This window comes from Entelurus aequoreus, linkage group LG11 (assembly GCF_033978785.1).
Source record: "Entelurus aequoreus isolate RoL-2023_Sb linkage group LG11, RoL_Eaeq_v1.1, whole genome shotgun sequence".
In the NCBI taxonomy this organism is placed as follows: Eukaryota; Metazoa; Chordata; class Actinopteri; order Syngnathiformes; family Syngnathidae; genus Entelurus; species Entelurus aequoreus.
In genome coordinates, this window is record NC_084741.1 from 42,784,209 (window position 1) to 42,802,659 (window position 18,451).

General features: G+C 42.5%; 2 protein-coding genes across 4 annotated transcripts in view; one reads left to right on the top strand and one right to left on the bottom strand.

Moving 5' to 3' along the window:
* LOC133660154 (magnesium transporter MRS2 homolog, mitochondrial-like) overlaps positions 1-9,542 on the bottom strand; it is a 47,837-nt gene extending 38,295 nt beyond the window's left edge. For both annotated transcript variants that reach the window (XR_009827779.1, XM_062063347.1), the window contains exons 1-3: positions 8,162-9,542; positions 1,184-1,248; positions 936-972 (exon numbers count right to left, since the gene is read on the bottom strand). Coding sequence is in view for 1 of the 2 variants with exons in the window: in XM_062063347.1 (XP_061919331.1) it covers positions 936-972; positions 1,184-1,248; positions 8,162-8,459 (400 nt within the window). In the remaining variant the exon portion in view is untranslated. The remainder of the gene's footprint in view (positions 1-935; positions 973-1,183; positions 1,249-8,161) is intronic.
* On the top strand, positions 8,989-17,950 carry LOC133660153 (lipid scramblase CLPTM1L-like). Of its 2 annotated transcripts, XM_062063346.1 has the most exons (18): positions 8,989-9,046; positions 9,438-9,617; positions 9,698-9,789; positions 11,493-11,646; positions 11,728-11,849; positions 11,946-12,024; positions 12,094-12,211; positions 12,291-12,385; positions 14,486-14,570; positions 14,652-14,752; positions 14,821-14,874; positions 15,412-15,462; positions 15,530-15,612; positions 15,749-15,783; positions 17,000-17,055; positions 17,155-17,199; positions 17,302-17,435; positions 17,577-17,950. In XM_062063346.1, exons 1-18 carry the CDS (start codon positions 9,026-9,028, stop codon positions 17,641-17,643), a joined length of 1,572 nt encoding a protein of 523 aa, XP_061919330.1. In that variant the 5' UTR covers positions 8,989-9,025; the 3' UTR covers positions 17,644-17,950. The 2 variants fall into 2 exon arrangements, with proteins under 2 accessions (XP_061919330.1, XP_061919329.1); XM_062063345.1 differs by having other exon boundaries at positions 9,023-9,617.
* Positions 17,951-18,451: the final 501 nt, after the last annotated feature.

The following is an 18,451-nucleotide window of genomic DNA, read 5'->3' on the forward strand; positions in this document are numbered from 1 at the left end:
ACAGTGGTTTTCTGAAGTGTTCCTGAGCCCATGTGGTTTTTTGATTGATTGATTGAGACTTTTATTAGTAGGTTGCACAGTGAAGTACATATTCCGTACAATTGACCACTAAATGGTAACACCCGAATAAGTTTTTCAACTTGTTTAAGTCGGGGTCCACTTAAATTGATTCAAATAATAATATGGTAATATAATAATAACAATAACAATAATAATATGGTGATATCCTTTACACATTGATGTCGCTTTTTGATGCAGGGATCAAAGGTCCGTAATATCATCACTTATGTGCAGTGATTTCTCCAGATTCTCTGAACCTTTTGATGATATTACGGACCGTAGATGGCGAAATCCCTAAATTCCTTGCAGGAGCTCGTTGAGAAATGTTGTTCTTAAACTGTTCGACAATATGCTCACACATTTGTTCACAAAGTGGTGACCCTCGCCCCATCCTTGTTTGCGAATGACTGAGCATTTCATGAAAGCTGCTTTTATACCCAATCATGGCACCCACCTGTTCCCAATCAGGCTGTTTACCTGTAAGACGTTCCAAATAAGTGATTGATGAGGATTCCTCAACTTTTTCAGTCTTTTTTGCCACTTGTGCCAGCTTTTTTGAAACATGTTGCAGGCATCTAATTCCAAATGAGCTAATATTTGCAAAAAATAACAAAGTTTTCCAGTTCAAACGTTAAGTATCTTGTCTTTGCGGTGTATTCAATTGAATATAGGTTGACTTCACTGGTTTTGGGTTTTGTATATATATATATATATATATATATATATATATATATATATATATATATATATATATGGAAATATCAAACAACTCTACTTCCAGTGTGTGTTTAACTATCCCACTGTCTGGCTTGGATTATAGACATAGTGGGAACAAGGTAAGACAAAAAACAATCAAGTGATTTTCCTGTACTTACCAAATGATGTTACGGTTCCTTTCTGGTCAAACCTCATCTGCAAAATATAAGAAGACACTATGTTGTAACTGCAAAAAATGTGAAATATATACGACACAATAGCAATTAAATGTATCCGTAAGTGTTAAGACATTGTGTAACTGATTGAAGTTGTCTTTCTGTGTTGGGATATCAAAGCTTTGGGAGAAGGATGGTCTGTTCTATGACTGAAAATGATCTATTCCACTCTTCAAACTATTCAATCTTACCACTACAAAAGTTGGCTGTGCAGTGGAAAGAGGCGCTTCAGTCATTCTTTGGCGGACAAAAGACACTGTTGAAAGAGACAGTCACCATTAGGTCCCAAGTAAGATAATTAGGGTTTTCATATACAATCGTAAGAAGAGAACTACTTTTAGCACTCAAAAAAAAAAAAGGATTTTCCCTTAAAATTGGAAGTCCCAAGTAAGATAATTAGGGTTTTCATATACAATCGTAAGAAGAGAACTACTTTTAGCACTCAAAAAAAAAAAAGGATTTTCCCTTAAAATTGGAAGTCAAGTCATTAGGGTTTATTCGTCGTTTTAGAATGGTAATTAAACATGACAATTTATTGCATTGTAAATGGACTTCACCTCATTTACAGGTGCCCTCACATCACGATACCAAGACTTTCTTGAATTAATTTTAAGTTATTCAGTTCAATCGGGGAGTTTTCAAAGTTTTTCCACCAAGAGTTGCATACTGAAAAGTCAAAGCCTGCGGGCCCATTGTGATATTAATTTATTTTGTATAAAAATGCTAAACAGAGACACACACACACGCACACACACACACACACATTAAATATGCATTAATAATCTATTTTTAATCTAATCATAGCTCCTTAATTGTAATCGTAAGCAAATCGTGAGGTGCCCAAAGATTACCACCTCTAATACAGGGCTCGAATTTAACCACGGCAACTGCTGCTTTTGCCGCGACCGCCCTTGTGACTAGCCGTAATGGCCTAAAAAAACTGACCAACATCGACGACAACATGCCGTGACCTCCCTTGACTTTTTACTTGTTATTGGACGAGGGATGTAACGGTAAACGGCAGTGTTGGCACTATGAATCTTCAAAATGGGGTCCCAGGGACCCCATCAAGTCATAAAGATGGGGTCCCACGGTAGATTTTTGGGGTACCACTTTTTTGTAACCGTTTTGAAAACAAATGATAAATGTATGCACTATCCTGTTATATCTCACATTCTATATTGTGTTTTGGAAAAAGGTTGTCATAAACGTTACTTAATTCATTAAAAATAATACAACAGGATCTTCAGCTCTCACTGGATCGGTTCGCAGCTGAGCGTGAAGCGACTGGGATGAGAATCAGCACCTCCAAGTCCGAATCCATGGTTCGCGCGCTAGAAATTCTGTCCATAAAAGTTATGAACAGAATCGGTGACAAAGGGCAGCCTTGGCGGAGTCCAACCCTCACTGGAAACGTGTCCGACTTACTGCCGGCAATGCGGACCAAACTCTGGCACTGGTCATACAGGGAGCGGACCGCCAAAATCAGACAGTCTGATACCCCATACTCTCTGAGCACAGGACTTCCCGAGGGACACGGTCGAATGCCTTCTCCAAGTCCACAAAACACATGTAGACTGGTTGGGCAAACTCCCATGCACCCTCAAGGACCCTGCCAAGAGTATAGAGCTGGTCCACAGTTCCACGACCAGGACGAAAACCACACTGTTCCTCCTGAATCCGATGTTCCACTATCCGGCGTAGCCTCCTCTCCAGCACACCTGAATAGACCTTACCGGGAAGGCTGAGGAGTGTGATCCCACGATAGTTAGAACACACCCTCCGGTTCCCCTTCTTATAGAGAGGAACCACCACCCCGGTCTGCCAATCCAGAGGTACCGCCCCCGATGTCCATGCGATGCTGCAGAGTCTTGTCAACCAAGACAGCCCGATGTCCATGCGATGCAGAAGAGTCTTGTCAACCAAGACAGCCCCACAGCATCCAGAGCCTTAAGGAACTCCGGGCGGATCTCATCCACCCCCGGGGCCTTGCCACCGAGGAGCTTTTTAACTACCTCAGCAACCTCAGCCCCAGAAATAGGAGAGCCCACCACAGATTCCCCAGGCACTGCTTCCTCATAGGAAGACGTACAGCTCTCGCTGGATCGGTTCGCAGCTGAGTGTGAAGCGACTGGGATGAGAATCAGCACCTCCAAGTCCGAATCCATGGTTCTCGCCCGGAAAAGGGTGGAGTGCCATCTCCGGGTTGCGGAGGAGACCCTGCCCCAAGTGGAGGAGTTCAAGTACCTCGGAGTCTTGTTCACGAGTGAGGGAAGAGTGGATCGTGAGATCGACAGGCGGATCGGTGCGGCGTCTTCAGTAATGCGGACGCTGTATCAATCCATTGTGGTGAAGAAGGAGCTGAGCCGGAAGGCAAAGCTCTCAATTTACCGGTCGATCTACATTCCCATCCTCACCTATGGTCATGAGCTTTGGGTTATGACCGAAAGGACAAGATCACGGGTACAAGCGGCCGAAATTAGTTTCCTCCGCCGGGTGGCGGGGCTCTCCCTTAGAGATAGGGTGAGAAGCTCTGCCATCCGGGGGGAGCTCAAAGTAAAGCCGCTGCTCCTCCACATCGAGAGGAGCCAGATGAGGTGGTTCGGGCATCTGGTCAGGATGCCACCCGAACGCCTCCCTAGGGAGGTGTTTAGGGCAGGTCCGGCCGGTAGGAGGCCACGGGGAAGACCCAGGACACGTTGGGAAGACTATGTCTCCCGGCTGGCCTGGGAAGGCCTCGGGATCCCCCGGGAGGAGCTGGACGAAGTGGCTGGGGAGAGGGAAGTCTGGGCTTCCCTGCTTAGGCTGCTGCCCCCGCGACCCGACCTCGGATAAGCGGAAGAAGATGGATGGATGGATGGACGAAAGAAAACATATTTGTATGTATATGTAAATGTATGCAGTTATAAACATTCATCAACTTCAGGTCTATCAGTCAATTTTTTTTTTTAATGTTTTTTTTGTTTGTTTGTTTATTGCCCTTTTTGTCAAAGAAAACTATGTGTTTTTATGGCAAACACAAAATATGCAAAATCTTCCACAAAAAATATTTTTCGAAGTGGAATACTTGATGTGAAGTAATCGGAGCCTTGTATGGGTCAATAATTAATTAAAAAAAACATTGATTTTGATTAATATTATGTTTTGAGCAGTGACAGTTTTAAAGAAAAAAACAGCTTTGTTTTATTAGTCAACATTGCAACTTTTTCTAAATTAAATATCACCTGTAAGCTTTTTTATTCCACTTGTTATTTTGTTGTTTATTTTAACAGTATTTTTAGAATGTGCCGTGGACCTTTAAAACGTTAGCTGTGGGCAGCAAATGGCCTTCGGGCCACACTTTTGACACCCCTGCTATAGATAATAAAAAATGTAATCTGATCAGTCTAACGATAAAAAGCAGGACCTGGCGACCCATTCGCGTTTATCATAACGCACAGTCAGCATCTCTGCTTCAGTAACAATGACGGTGATGACGTCACTGTCAGCGATGCGAGCGACACTTGCTAACTTGTCAGCCACTTCTCCAAGAGACTCCTTTTGAACACTCATCGCACATTAACACAATGTTAACACAATTAACAATGGATTTTTAGACGTTATGATTTGCCTGAGCGGCTAGGAGACCCTGAGAGTAACAAGCGGTAGAAAATTGATTGATGGATGGGTTAGAAAGGTAAGATAAAAAAAAAAACGTATCTGGCCCACGGGTCGTAGTTTGGGGACCACTTGCGTAGGTGTTTTCGCTCGTGAGCCTCATCCACTGAGTCCTCCCACGGTACTATGAGTACGATGATGAACACCTTTTTTGTGAAGGGGACCAGAGCACCACGTCCGGTTTCAGGGAGGTTACGGTGATCTACGGAGGAAACGCACGCTGCCAGCCGAGATCAGCCAGCATGCTCCAGTCGCGGGCCAAGCGTAGTTGGCCTCGCTCAGGTGGTATGGAGCCGCTCCTGACTACCTTAGCCCCTTCGCAGACAAATGTAATTGCCTGGTGGTTGGGTGCTGGTGGTGGTAGAGAGTTTGTGGCAACTCGTTTGTCCTCCAGGGTGTACGCAAGGGTCTTTAGGACTTGGTTGTCACGCCACGTGTAACGTCCTTGGGTGAGACTGGTTTTGCACCCTGTGAGAATGTACTTGAGGGTGGCTGGCATGGAACAAAGGGAACACACTGGGTCTTCGCCGAACCACTGGTGAAGATTAACTGGTGTTGGAAGGACGTCTTATGCAGCTCTGATGACAAAGCTCAACTGCCTCGCTTCCATGGCCCACATGTCCGTCCGGCTGATCTTTCTCCTCTCCACACTGTCCCGTCTTGTCCACTGAACCTGTTTGCCCAGAGAGACTGCCATGGCCCATCTTGCAGCCTCCTCCTGGCGGCATACTTCGTCCACCACCATCTTCCTCTGTTCTGATGCTTTGGCCTTACTGCAAGATGGGCGGTTTGCTGTTAGCCCAACGCCTCCTCTTCCTTGCTGTACATAGCCCACAATGTCAGCATATCTGAGGGCTGCTGTTGCTTCTTCCACTGCTTTGGCTGGTCTCCATTTGCGCTCTGTCGCCAAGGTCGGTGCTTTGTTGCTCACTACTAAGTCTCTGGATTCATTCAGTGTCATCTGAGGCTTGTTTTTGCACACTTGAACTCCTCTGTGAGACTGGCGAGGGGCAGCTTGAGGACGCCATCTCCGTAGAGGCCTATGGTGGTGAGGCATCGTGAAACTCCGAGCCATTTTTTGATGTAGCCTGTGACTCCTCTTTCCAACTTCTTCACAGTTGCGATTGGGACCTCATAAACTGCAAGGGGCCACAGTATCCTGGGTAGGAGTCCGAACTGCAGTCACCAGGCCTTTAACTTTCCAGGCAGTTGGGTGTTATCGATGGACTGTAGGCCACTGCTGATATCCTTACACAGTTGTTGCACCTTGTCTTTGTCCTTCAGGCTTGCACCATACCACCTGCCAAGGCTCTTTACAGGCTGCTCAGACACTGTTGGGATTGGGTCATCTCCGATGAAGAATTTCAGCTCCAAGAGCACTCCCTTCACAACTGAGATGCTTCGTGACTTGGATGGTTTGATCTTCATACGGGCCCAACTGATGTTGTCTTCCAGTTTTCTGAGAAGCCTCTTGGTGCGGTGATGGGCAGCGTTGTAATGTCATCCATGTAAGCTCTGAGTGGGGGGAGGCGCTGGCCAGAGTCAACCAGCTGACCGCCTACCACCCACATTGAGGCGCGGATGACGACCTCCATTGCCATCGTGAATGCCAGGGGTGAGATAGTGCATCCTGCCATGATGCCTACTTCCAAGCTCTGCCAAGAGGTGGTGAAGCAGAACTGCACGTCCTGGAAGTAGGATTTAACCAGGGCTGTGATGGTGTCTGGTATGTGGAAGAAGTTGAAGGCAGACCACAGGAGTTCACTAGGACTTTGGTTAAAGGCATTGGCAAGGTCCAGGAAGACTACGTGGAGATCCTTTCTCTCCGCCTTTGCTACTTGGATCTGGTGCCAGATCATACTGGAATGTTCTGAGCACCCGGAGAATCCTGATATTCCTGCCTTTTGTACAGCTGTATTGATGTACTCATTTCTTCGCAGATACTCACTCATCCTCTGCGCAATGACACTGAAGAAGATTTTGCCCTCAACGTTTAGCAAGAAGATTGGACGGAATTGGCTGATGTTCTCTGCATCCTTCTCCTTTAGGATGAGGACTCCCCTGCCCTACACCACATTTTGGGTATCATCTTCTTCTGCCATGCTGTTCTCATGAGCCTCAAGAGAAACCTTAGGACGTCCGGTGCGTTCTTGTACACCTTGTATGAGACTCCATTTGGTCATGACTCCATTTGGACTCCATTTGGCACAGTGTTTTCTACCTCTTTCCATGTTGGGGGACCAATCGGCATATGATGTTTAAGAGGGTCAATTGGTGGGATATCTGAAGGGATGGTAAGACATTCATACCGCCTTGGGTCAGAGTGCGTTGCTTTCAGGCGATCTTCCGGGTCTGCCTTTGTTGTTTTAAGGGCTCCACTTTTTTCCTTTGAGAAGATGCTTTTGAGGAACTTCAAGGGATCTTTATAGAACCGTTTTCTAGTTTGTTCTTCCTTCCTTCTACATTTCCGTAGGTTCTCTGCTCTCTGGAGGGATGCTAGTCGGATTTTAATGTTGACTTGAAGCACAGTTATGCCTTCCCTTTCCACACCAGAGACTTTTTTCCACTGTTTCCTGGGAGCTACAATACATTATAATACTTTAATTGGTTTTGAAGTAGAAATAATAAATACACAAGACATATATATACTCTATTAGCCACAACACAACCAGGCTTATATTTAATATGCCACAAATTAATCGCGCATAACAAACACCTCCCCCCTCCCATCCATATAACCCGCCAATACAACTCAAACACCTGCACAACACTCTCAATCCCGCAGCCCAAAGAACCGTTCACTTCCGCAAAGTTCATACAGCACATATATTTCCCCAAAGTTACGTACGTGACATGCACATAGCGGCACGCATGGACGGGCAAGCGATCAAATGTTTGGAAGAAAGCTGCGTACTCACGGTAGCGCGTCTGCTATCCAACTCAAAGTCCTCCTGGTTGTGTTGCTATAGCCAGCCGCTAATACACCGATCCCACCTACAGCTTTCTTCTTTGCTGTCTTCATTGTTCATTAAACAAATTGCAAAAGATTCACCAACACAGATGTCCAGAACACTGTGCAATTTTGTCCCAATACTTCCGCAAACTCTGTGACGTCACGCGCAAACGTCATCATACCGAGACGTTTTCAGCAGAATATTTCCCGGGAAATTTAAAATTGCACTTTATAAGTTAACCCGGCCGTATTGGCATGTGTTACAATGTTAAGACTTCATCATTGATATATAAACTATCAGACTGCGTGGTCGGTAGTAGTGGGTTTCAGTAGGCCTTTAAGCATTTTTTACATAATCCTTATTTTTGCACCTACATTTTAAGAGGTTATTGTTAAGTGTTCAATGTGATTTCAGAATTGTGTTTACATTGACATAGTTGTGTTGACAGCCCTAGCACCAAGAGTGGCATATTTCCCTCTAAAATAGCTTTTTCGTTGTTGTTTTTTTGTTATATTTAAAAAAAAAAGTAATTGAACAGCTGACAATTATTATTCTTACCTGGCCATAATGCTCCTCTTTGCAGCAGCTTCTTGTTCTTTGCCACACAAGCTGGACCTCTTCGTCTTGACTCAAGCAGCAACTGACTGCTGTGTGCATCTGGGTGGCCATCTGTGTTGCACAGTGGTGGCACTGTGCACATGGCGCTGTACGACACTGCACGACCAACATGCCAACTAGGAGCTTGATTGCCTCCAGTAGAGGAGGAATTGCTCACCGAACTTAAAAAACGCGTTGGATGTAATTTACCTCTGAATGCCAGATACGTTCTGTGGCATCTCAGACAATTCAGCAGCATCCTGTATGACCCCCAAAGCAGCTAAATAAACTTTAGAACCATACAAAACATTGACTATAAATGGTAGCTGAGGTAAGAATATGAAGTACTAGTCCCCATATAAAATAGGAAAAGCATGCACATGTCTTTATCATTGAGCCATGTTGTTTCACTAATGTTATAGTGTGCTCGAGTATGTTGACAGTTAAGTTACAGCCAACAGTCCGTAACCACATGCAAGAATAATAAAACGGCTTGAACTGTAAGGTGAAAAATGGGGAAAACAACGGTTATTTGCTCTAATATCCAAACATTGCCATGGTATTGTTTACTCAATTACGTGCCTGTCATGCATCGATCTATGTTATGCTAACTAGCATTAGCAGCTAATCAGTGACACTTTGTATTCTAAAGCCCAGTTTTCGAGATTTAATCTGTTTACCATCACATTAAAACACCAGTAATGCAAGGCATTTTACGGTCGCAAGCTACCAAGTCAACAAACCCGACGACTATACCACAATATGAGAGAGACAGTAAAGTTGTTATGTTAGCCTGATGGGGCACACTACCCACAATGCACCGCGATGACAACAAAGATCGTAGAAGTAAGTGGCTTAGTCTAACATATATTTTGGCGCATTCGTTTAGTCCTGTATATGACACATATTACTTGTAATAGCCCATTTTCACTTTATTCATATTACTAATAGCTTTCCAGTGAGTCTCAATAGCAGCTAGTGTGATGGCTACATTTAAAAGTGCCAATATAAACCGATGTCATTCGTCGTAATAGAAACAAACAGTGTACAGGCGCAGTAACGGAGGTACAACCAAAAGCATCCAGTGAGTAAAGGGATGCTGCAGCAGGGAGGAAGAGCGTTCATGCTGGACCGCAGCCGACCTTAATCCACCTCCATCCTCTCTCTACCCTTTGCATCCTTTTGTTGGTTGTTTTTGTCGTTGCCCTGCATCATGTTCCCGTCGTGCTGCTCCAAGGAGCCTACGGAGAGCGGCGGGAAGAGGAGGTCCGTGGCCAGGCTCCTCTTGGGAGTGTTTACGGTGTACCTGGCCCACACCGCATGGCTGCTGTACAGCTTCCTCAACACCAAGCCCTGCGATGAGGGTCCAGGCGAAAGCTGCGTTAGCTCCTACCTGTCGGCCAGACCCAGATTGCAGGTATCTTTAATGCTTAAATATACCTCACAATTGCACAATTTTGTTGACATATTTGTCATTTATTCATGTTCTATATACAGCTGAGTGTTTACACCTGCCTTGTTCCAGACAACAGTCAGCTCAACTTGGCTTTAAGAATTGATCCATTTGATCCTCACTCTGCATTTGAGAGGTGGGTTACTTAACAGCACCTATGATGCATGCAGTATACAGCGGTACCTCAGTTTGAAAGTGTTTTGAGATAAGAGCCGTCTCTCGGCTAATAATTTTGCTTTGAATTACAAGCAACAATTTGTGTTCCAAGCATCCTCGTCATTAGTTGGTGTAGCAAATGCCACAGTGAACCCCGTGAGATCCGCCCAAAACGTTTGGTCTTACTCGCAAGTATTAGTTTATTACTAGAGATTTACACAATTTTGTTGTCTGACCATGGTACGGAAGAAAGTGAGCGTGAAGGAGAGTGCTGAGAAAGAAGTAGATAATATGTATTGAATTAAAGAAAGAGATCTTCAAAAACTGGTATTTCGCCAACTTGGCGAAGCAGTTGAAGCCTATCACTGCTCGTCTACACCATACTGAAGTCGAACGAGTGACGCCAGCCAATAATATTGAAGGTGGTGTTATTTACAGACACAAGGGGGGAATAGTATTTAACTCTATGATTTATTATATATATACAATACTATATATATAATAATGAAACAAATAATAATATTATATAATCAACTAGAGAATGGTGTGTGACAAAAATCCAAGAGTGTGTATGGTGTGTGACTAAGTGTGGTAAAGAATTGTTGTGTGTTACCGGGAGGGTTGTGCGAGAGGCGGAAGTCCCTGAGGGGAAAGGCAGGCTCGAATGTCCGTGAGACAAGCAGGAAGTCGGGGGGCTATAGCGGGGCGTAGGAGGTCCATGTCCAGGCGAGAGGTCGAGATCCAAGGGGGCAGCAAGAGAACCAGAGAGGAATAACGAGGAAGATGAGACGCACAGCTCGTCACGCAGGAACGGGGATTTTCTGCAGGAACGACACGACAGGACAACGCACAATGAAACACAGAGGGGAAAACACACAGAGAGCAGGATTGCATCAAGCATGAACACGGCTTACTGTACGGGAACAGATGATTATGTTCTGGCCCGGAACGCAGGTCTGCACTGGCTTAAGAAGCCTAGGAAGATCATTACCGACAGGTGCGCTGAGTGCTGATTGATTGCAGCTGCTTGCTGCCGCCGGAGTGACGCGTGCAGGAGATGAGCGGCCGTGGGCGTGTCCCGAGGTGCGCTCCGCAGGGCTCATTGAGGAATGCGCATTGGCATGCGCCCGGGCCGTGACAGGTGGACTTTAATCCATTAAAATATGGAGAAGCTGCTGATGTTGTGTTTGACTGAGAAGCAACTGAAAGGAGATACTGTAGAAATCCACTCTCCGAGGTAAACGCTGTACATTATTATTATTACATTGCTTCATAAAACTACTGTAGTTGTTTGTAGCACATATTGTTTTTATATTTTATAATGTTTCTCATCCAGAAGTTTGTTTTGCCTTTTATAAAAGGCATGTTACAGTACATGTTAAAATGGTGCTGTTTTGGGGCTGGGGAGCAAGCACCTATTAAATTGATTTCAATGGGAGACATTCATTTGAGGTTCAAGTACTTTGAGTTAAGAGCCTCAAACCAATTAAGCTGGTAAGTTGAGGGACTACAATATATTGTAAAAAAAAGACAAAGGTTTTAAAGTATAGGTCTGTTTCTTCTGTGTGTGCCTGTTTGTGTGTGTGTGTGTGTGTGTGTGTGTGTGTGTGTGTGTGTGTGTGTGTGTGTGTGTGTGTGTGTGTGTGTGTGTGTGTGTGTGTGTGTGTGTGTGTGTGCATGCAGGCAGGTCAACGTTGTAATACCAGAAGAAACTCGAGCCAATGGCAGCTTATATGCGGTGGTGTACATCCACAAAGCCAACGTTTCACCTCTAGACGACAGCCGAGAGGTCCACCATGCAGCTCTGCTTACCACCTACATCAGCCCTGCCAATACAGTACATTTATATTCCCTTCACATTCAAAATGCATGACTTTGCAATGTACATTTGTTAAATCATTTGATGTTATAAATGTAGAGCTCCAACTCAAAGCATCCTATATCCCACTGGAGACCCCGCCTGTCAATCACTATGATGTCAGAAGACTTCACCTTCAACAAGGCAGGACTACCCAGTGACGTGCGACGCTACATTAGAATGTAAGTCACATTTTTGCCTACCCAAGTTGTAAATCGGGATCGTGTTGAAAATGGGAATTCCGCTCCAAGCCAAATAAGCTAAATGTTCTTTGGCAGCTCCCAAGAAGGCAGACGCATCACCTATCTTCCTCTGCTGCTGATCGACGAACTCAGCTTCAGAGTCAGGGATCTAATGGTAAAGCATCAGACTAACATGAGAGAGCGTGTCATGTCATAACTGGTCTCTCTGTGTATTATTCTGTAGGAGATCAACAGAAGCACAGCTCATCTTCCCCTCACTATCTCCTACGAGGGGATTTCTCTGAGGACGTTCAGATTTTGGGTCCATCTGCATGATGTGGTTTACTCCCTGCAACAGTTTGGTCAGAGTTCTACAACAGCACTGGACACAAACAAATGAAATACTTAAGCTGAGTTCTATGTTTCTGTTTGTCCATGCAGCCTTCTCAGAGGAGTACATTGATGAGATTAAAGAAACCCTGGTGGGCTCCAACCTTTACCTGTTAGTGCTGACCGCCCTCATCACAGCTCTGCAAGTAAGACTCTCCATGATACCGACCATGCTTAAAAATGATATGCAATTTGCAGTTCAACCAAAAATGTTCTTTAAGAGTCAAACAAAACTTGGGGTTCAAACCATCGTCATTGTGAGACTTCAGTTTACCGAGCATTTGAAGGGTTTGGTGCTTTTTTGTTGTTTTTTGTGACACCATTACAGAAGGGTAAATTGTGATAACCACAGAACGAGAAGTTTAAAATATTTCAGTTTGCTGAGTACTATATAAGCAATTACATTTGTAGAAGACAGGACTAAAGGCTGGTGAGGAGCAGTGTGTGTGTGTGTGTGTGCATGTGTGTGTGTGCATGTGTGTGCGGTAGGGCGGTGGATAAAGGAAAGGCTAGGTAGCCATACTTTTGTCGATTGATACGCTACTTAATATTATACACATTTAGCATATCCACAACATCGGGTTACCATCCTGCTCCAATTGATCCATATTCTGATTGCTGCAATAGTTGAGTGTTGTTAATAAATCCACCAAAAAACTAATTCTGGATCTCAGCATCTCAGTCAAAGAGCGTCATCAACTTGAAGAATCTATTCCTACCCTCTCAGTGGCTAAAAGAAGGAGAAGTTGCCGTCTCCCTCTGAAATTAATTGAATTCACATTGGAGCACCATTTTGCCTTTAAAAAGAAAAAAACAAACATTTAAAGAAGAAACATTGTATTAAAACAATACAATATAATGAACTACAAAGTAATGTAATAATAAAGTAAAGCATCGAGAGTGGAAATCTAGGATATCTCCTTCCAGCTGCTTCTCTGTCAAACACATCATCAGCAGCACTTCAATATATTCATTGATAAATGTCCATCGTTTAAACATTATTTCAAAATTCTTAGCTGGTATTAGACTCATTCTGCTTTAGTATTGTGCAGACTAGCAGTCATGTGCTTGAATTGCTTCACCAAGTTGGCGACACGCTTGGTTATGTTTTTAATAATTTATTTCTTTGATTCAATGAATATCATCCACCTATTCTTCTTAGTGCTGTCCTTCTCACCCACTTTTTTCTTTTCCACTATTGGAAAGGTATGTCAATCTCTAGCTATGAGCTAATGCTATCATGTAAGATGTTTTGATGCTTTAGGTGGATCTCACAGGGTTCACTGTGACATTTGCTACGCAATCTAGTGGCAGGGATGCTTGTAACTCCAATTTTTGCTTGCAACTTAAAGGGGACATATGATTTTTCTTATACATTTAAACACTTTCTTTTAGTCTACATAAAATGTAAAGGTGGTTCTTTGGTCAAAATGTTGTATGGATCATGTTTTAAAGACCGTTTTCAAGCCACTTTCTAACTGTCTCTTCAGGATGTGCTGTTTTGTTTTATTTACATGCCTCCACTTCGACATGGTCTTCTCCCTGCCATCTTTGTTGTAGTTTGTAGCGCTTCCATAGCGAGTTTGCTGACAGATTAAGTTCAAATCTAATTTGTATTAGAAATGGCACAAGTGGAGGATGCATGTGCATGCGCAAACCAGTCTGCCTCACAACAAGAGGATAAAGAAAAGAAGGAGCTTAATGACGACAGCGCGGACTACAATGGCGGACGTGCACAAGGCACTTCGGGTACATTTATACCATATATGGATAATCTGCTGACAGTTTTCCCAACCGGTGGCGTCACCATTATGGGCAAATTCCAAAATGTATGAAAGAAGGCAAGATTGTTCTCTAAATATCTCCGCAATACAGTTTGATTTCAAATTTTCGGGACTTACGCAGATCCCAAATACACATAAACAGGTACCAATAGGTAAGAACATTTGGTTTTGCATAATAGATTCCCTTTAAAGAATAACAATTATCTGGAACACAGCTCGTGTCTCAAAATTGGGGCACTTTTAAGTTGAGGTAACACTGTAATAAGAGTGAAAGTACCACATAGTAATTATAACCTTACTTAAGTATTTATTATTAATGTTATGTATTTTACACTTGTAAATATGGATGTAAATGTCATGCATGACAGATTTGATTCAAGGTTGGAGCTTTTGTCGTACTAGACGGAAGCCTAGCTGTTCAAAATGTTTTAAAGACCCACTTTTTCTCTACTTTTCTTTTAGCTCATTTGTGAATTCCTTGCTCTTAAAAATGATGTCAGCTCCTGGAGCAAAAAGAAGAGCATGGCAGGAATGTCGCGGAAGTCTGGTGAGAGACAAATACAATCATTATACATCACAAACGATGAAGTCAGGTTGGAGAGCAGTTTTTAAAACTTTGTTTTTCCAGTTTTGTGGCGGAGCTTTGGTACTTTACTGATTTTCCTACATCTACTGGAGGAGACCAGCCTGTTGGTGATACTTCCTGTCGGGTTGGCTGCATGTGTGGAGGTACTCACCATGCGTGAAAATGACAAAAAACACACATCTGATGCTTTCATTATGTACTCTGTCGTCAGGTTTGGAAGGTGTTTAAAGTATTTGGGATCAATGTGCATTGGAGACGTCTTTGTGTGAGTATGGTGCATTCACTTGACGACCACCTGGCGGACTAGATATTGAGGCTGTGAATCTTTGGGCACCACATGATTCGATTCGATTCTTGGGGGTAACAATTCGATTCAGAATCGATTCTCAATTCAAAACGATTCTCGATTCAAAATCTATACTTTTTAATAACATTGGATGCCAGTTCTATGATTAATTACATTCCTCCATAAAATAGATGAACAGCTGTCATCAATTTCTATATTACTTAAAAGAAAACTGGTTTTGTTTAATAAAATGCTTCCCAAACATTTGATGAAGTCAAATACAAATAAGGCAACAAGAGAAGTACACTTCTCTTTTCTAAAGTAAAACTGTACAGCAGATATGGGCATCTACATCAACTATACGATTGGCTGGACAGGACAGATTGGGAAAAAAAAAATAGATTTTAGATTTTTTTTTTTTAATCGATAAAGAATAAGAATTGCGATTAATCTGAAAATCGATTTTTTTGGACACTCCTACTAGATATGACTTTAATTTCCTGCTTCAATATAAAGGTAAACAAGCTGGATGAAGACGAGCGGAAAACCGTGGAGTATGACACACAGGTACTGTACTTCTGTCTGCTACTCTTTCTTTTCTTTGGAGTATTTTATTTGTGGTGTACCTCCGCAGGCGTCCACATACTTGTCCTACTTAATCTATCCCTTGTGCATCAGTGGGGCTATTTTCTCGCTGGCCTACTTGCGTCAAAAAAGGTGAACTGATCATAGTCAAATTCATTTCTTCTCTGCCTCATCACTTTTAGCTGCAATATTACACCTCACAAATATACTTAAAATGAAATATTAGTGTGGTGAATTTAGACAACAATACATGTTTCTCATTTTACAGTTACTTCTCCTGGATAATTAACAGCCTGGTAACTGGTGAGTCACTGCCTCTAAATACCTTGACATGTATTATTTGTACATATTCAGCAATTACTGATCCGTATTATACAGTACTGTGCAAAACCGTTGGGTGTGTTCACACTGCAGGTTAGGATGTCCAATTCGAAATGTTTTGTCAAATCCAAACTTTTTATGTAGCTGTTCACATTACAAAAAAATGCAATGTTTAATATGAATACAATCTGACCCGCATGCAGACATGACGTTACACATGCTGCAGTGTTTACAGAAGTAAACATGGCTCCGATTCTAGTAGTTCTCAGTCCTGGCGCATTTGTGGCGATTTTAAGGATTTTGTGCAACAAAAGTGAACTTTTTCTCAACCAAATTATTGTGCAAAAAAAATTAAGAAGGAAGAGGGCAAGTATTTTGGCTCCCGCAGTTTGTGGGGCATTTGCTTCGACGTCGGGTCCGAAGAGCGTGTGGGTGAGCAGTCGGACACAGGAGGGGAGGAACATTGACGGGAGTTCCCAAAACATATTATTTTCGCCTGTTTTCTGCCCATTTGTCAACTATTTATTTTACAACCATCTATTTTGGCGAATAATTATGACGCTTTGCTTTTTGATGACATACTCGTCCGATGAACTCAACCTGATCGTTCAGATTGCAGTCACATCGGATACATATCTGACTTATATCCACATACGAAAGTGACCTTGGTCGGATTTAAAAAATTCAGAATTGCACTGTTCACATTGACGTGGAAAAAATTTGATACATGTCACATATGGGCATGAAAAATCAGAATTGACTTGCATTGTGAACAAGGCCTTTGCCTTGTTTTAATAAACTTTTTACAGCAACCTCCTTTACACATGAAAACAATTAATACAAGGATAGACACAATTAGCAGGATCACGCAAAAAATAAGACGGTCAATGTTAACATTTTTATTAATCCATTATCATTATTAACTTAATAAAAAAATGTACGCAATAAACCATCTGTGGCATAGAATGACTTCAAATATCTAAAACATCTTTGGCAACACTTTTGAGGCTGTTTGTCTAGGTATTTATAATGTCGCAAATGTACAAACGGGCAGTTGTTTCAGTAGTGACAGGCTGCAGAAGGTGGAAGCCTGTTAAATGTGGTCATTGAACTATTGCTCAAAAAAACATATCTTAGACTTTTGCACAGTACTGGATATTATGTAGGAACTGCATGGACATTCTCTGTTCTCCCTCAGGAGTGTATGCCTTCGGCTTCCTGTCAATGGCACCCCAACTTTTTATTAACCACAAGGTTAGTCTTGTCATGAAAGACCTTTGCTTTGTGCATTTCCAAACAGATTTGACTGAAAAAACTGAATTATTATGTCATGTTTTGTGTCTTTTTCGTCAGCTGAGGTCTGTGAGCCACCTGCAGGGGGCAGTGTTGATGTACAGAGTGAGTGTGACAGCTTTTATTCCAAATTCTGTATTATTAGATGACAATATATTACATTCTATTATGTCATTATAGTCATTATGCTCCTTCTCCTTCCACCAGGGGTTGAACACCCTGATTTCAGACCTGTGCTCCTGTGCTGCAATGTTCTCATCATCTGGATCCTTTTTGACTTCTCATCAACTCTCTTGTTTTAGAGATGAGCTTTTCTTCCTCCTTTACCTCTACCAAAGACGGTAAACACACCCATCACTCTTTTTACACAACCTCGAGATTCATATGGTTCCAGTGTGACAACCATTCACATTCCCGCTCCACGGGGTGGTAAACAAACAGCTAACAGAAATAACTACATACAATTCTCCATTCTCTATTAGGCGCTTCATCTCAAAAGGCAGAAGGTCAGAGTGTGGAACCCATGGCAAGAAAGTGAAGACTCAGTGACCAGCAGGGAATTTGATCGGACCAATTTATGCACAAATAACTAGGATCAATTGTACTGATGAATAGCATCATCAAATACATCCACATTATTATATATTTGATTTTCTTCTGCTTCATATGCATGAGGAGAGTAGTTATTTAACATCTATTTTGATTATGTTTCAGCTTACTGGGTGTTGTACCTGCGGCTAATACTGATTATGTACTGCATATTACCATGGCAACTGTAAATGGAAGGAATTCAAGCTGCTGACTGTATGAAAAGCCGTGTATTTTGTTATTATGGACTGTAAATAAAAATTGTGTATATTGATTGATTGATTGAGACTTTTATTAGTAGGCTGCACAGTGAAGTACATATTCCGTACAATTGACCACTGTAGTGGATTTTATAGACTAGGCTCAGTGCAAGTTGTTTAACTCTGTCCTCCACCTTGAGCCAGCCCACTTTAGAGAAGTGGGTAGGAGTGAGGTGGGATCTGGGGTGGTATATATTGTACATGTGTCATGCCTACAACAGGTTGGCAATTGCACACAGATGTTTGAAATTGTATGGATTAGGAATGATGAATACATGTTATTACAGTGTTTGTTTTCACAGTCGACACTTGTCAATGACGTGACTGGGTGTGTGCGTGTGCATGTTTTTGTGCAAGAGTCCATTGTGATTGCCATTTTGCTTTTAGTTAGATGTTATTTACATTAGCCACTGATAGTTATTAGCTATTTTGCTTTCACTTGTATGATCTTTATATTAGCTTATGTTAGTCATTAGCCATTTAGCTTTTAGTTAAATGTGGCCGCTGAT

Coding starts and splice junctions, on each gene's coding strand:
- LOC133660153 (XM_062063345.1), top strand. CDS start 9,414: ATGTTCCCGTCGTGCTGCTCCAAGGAGCCTACGGAGAGCGGCGGGAAG. Junction 9,790..11,492: donor CCTCACTCTGCATTTGAGAG/GTGGGTTACTTA, acceptor GTGTGCATGCAG/GCAGGTCAACGTTGTAATAC. Junction 17,436..17,576: donor CTTTACCTCTACCAAAGACG/GTAAACACACCC, acceptor ATTCTCTATTAG/GCGCTTCATCTCAAAAGGCA.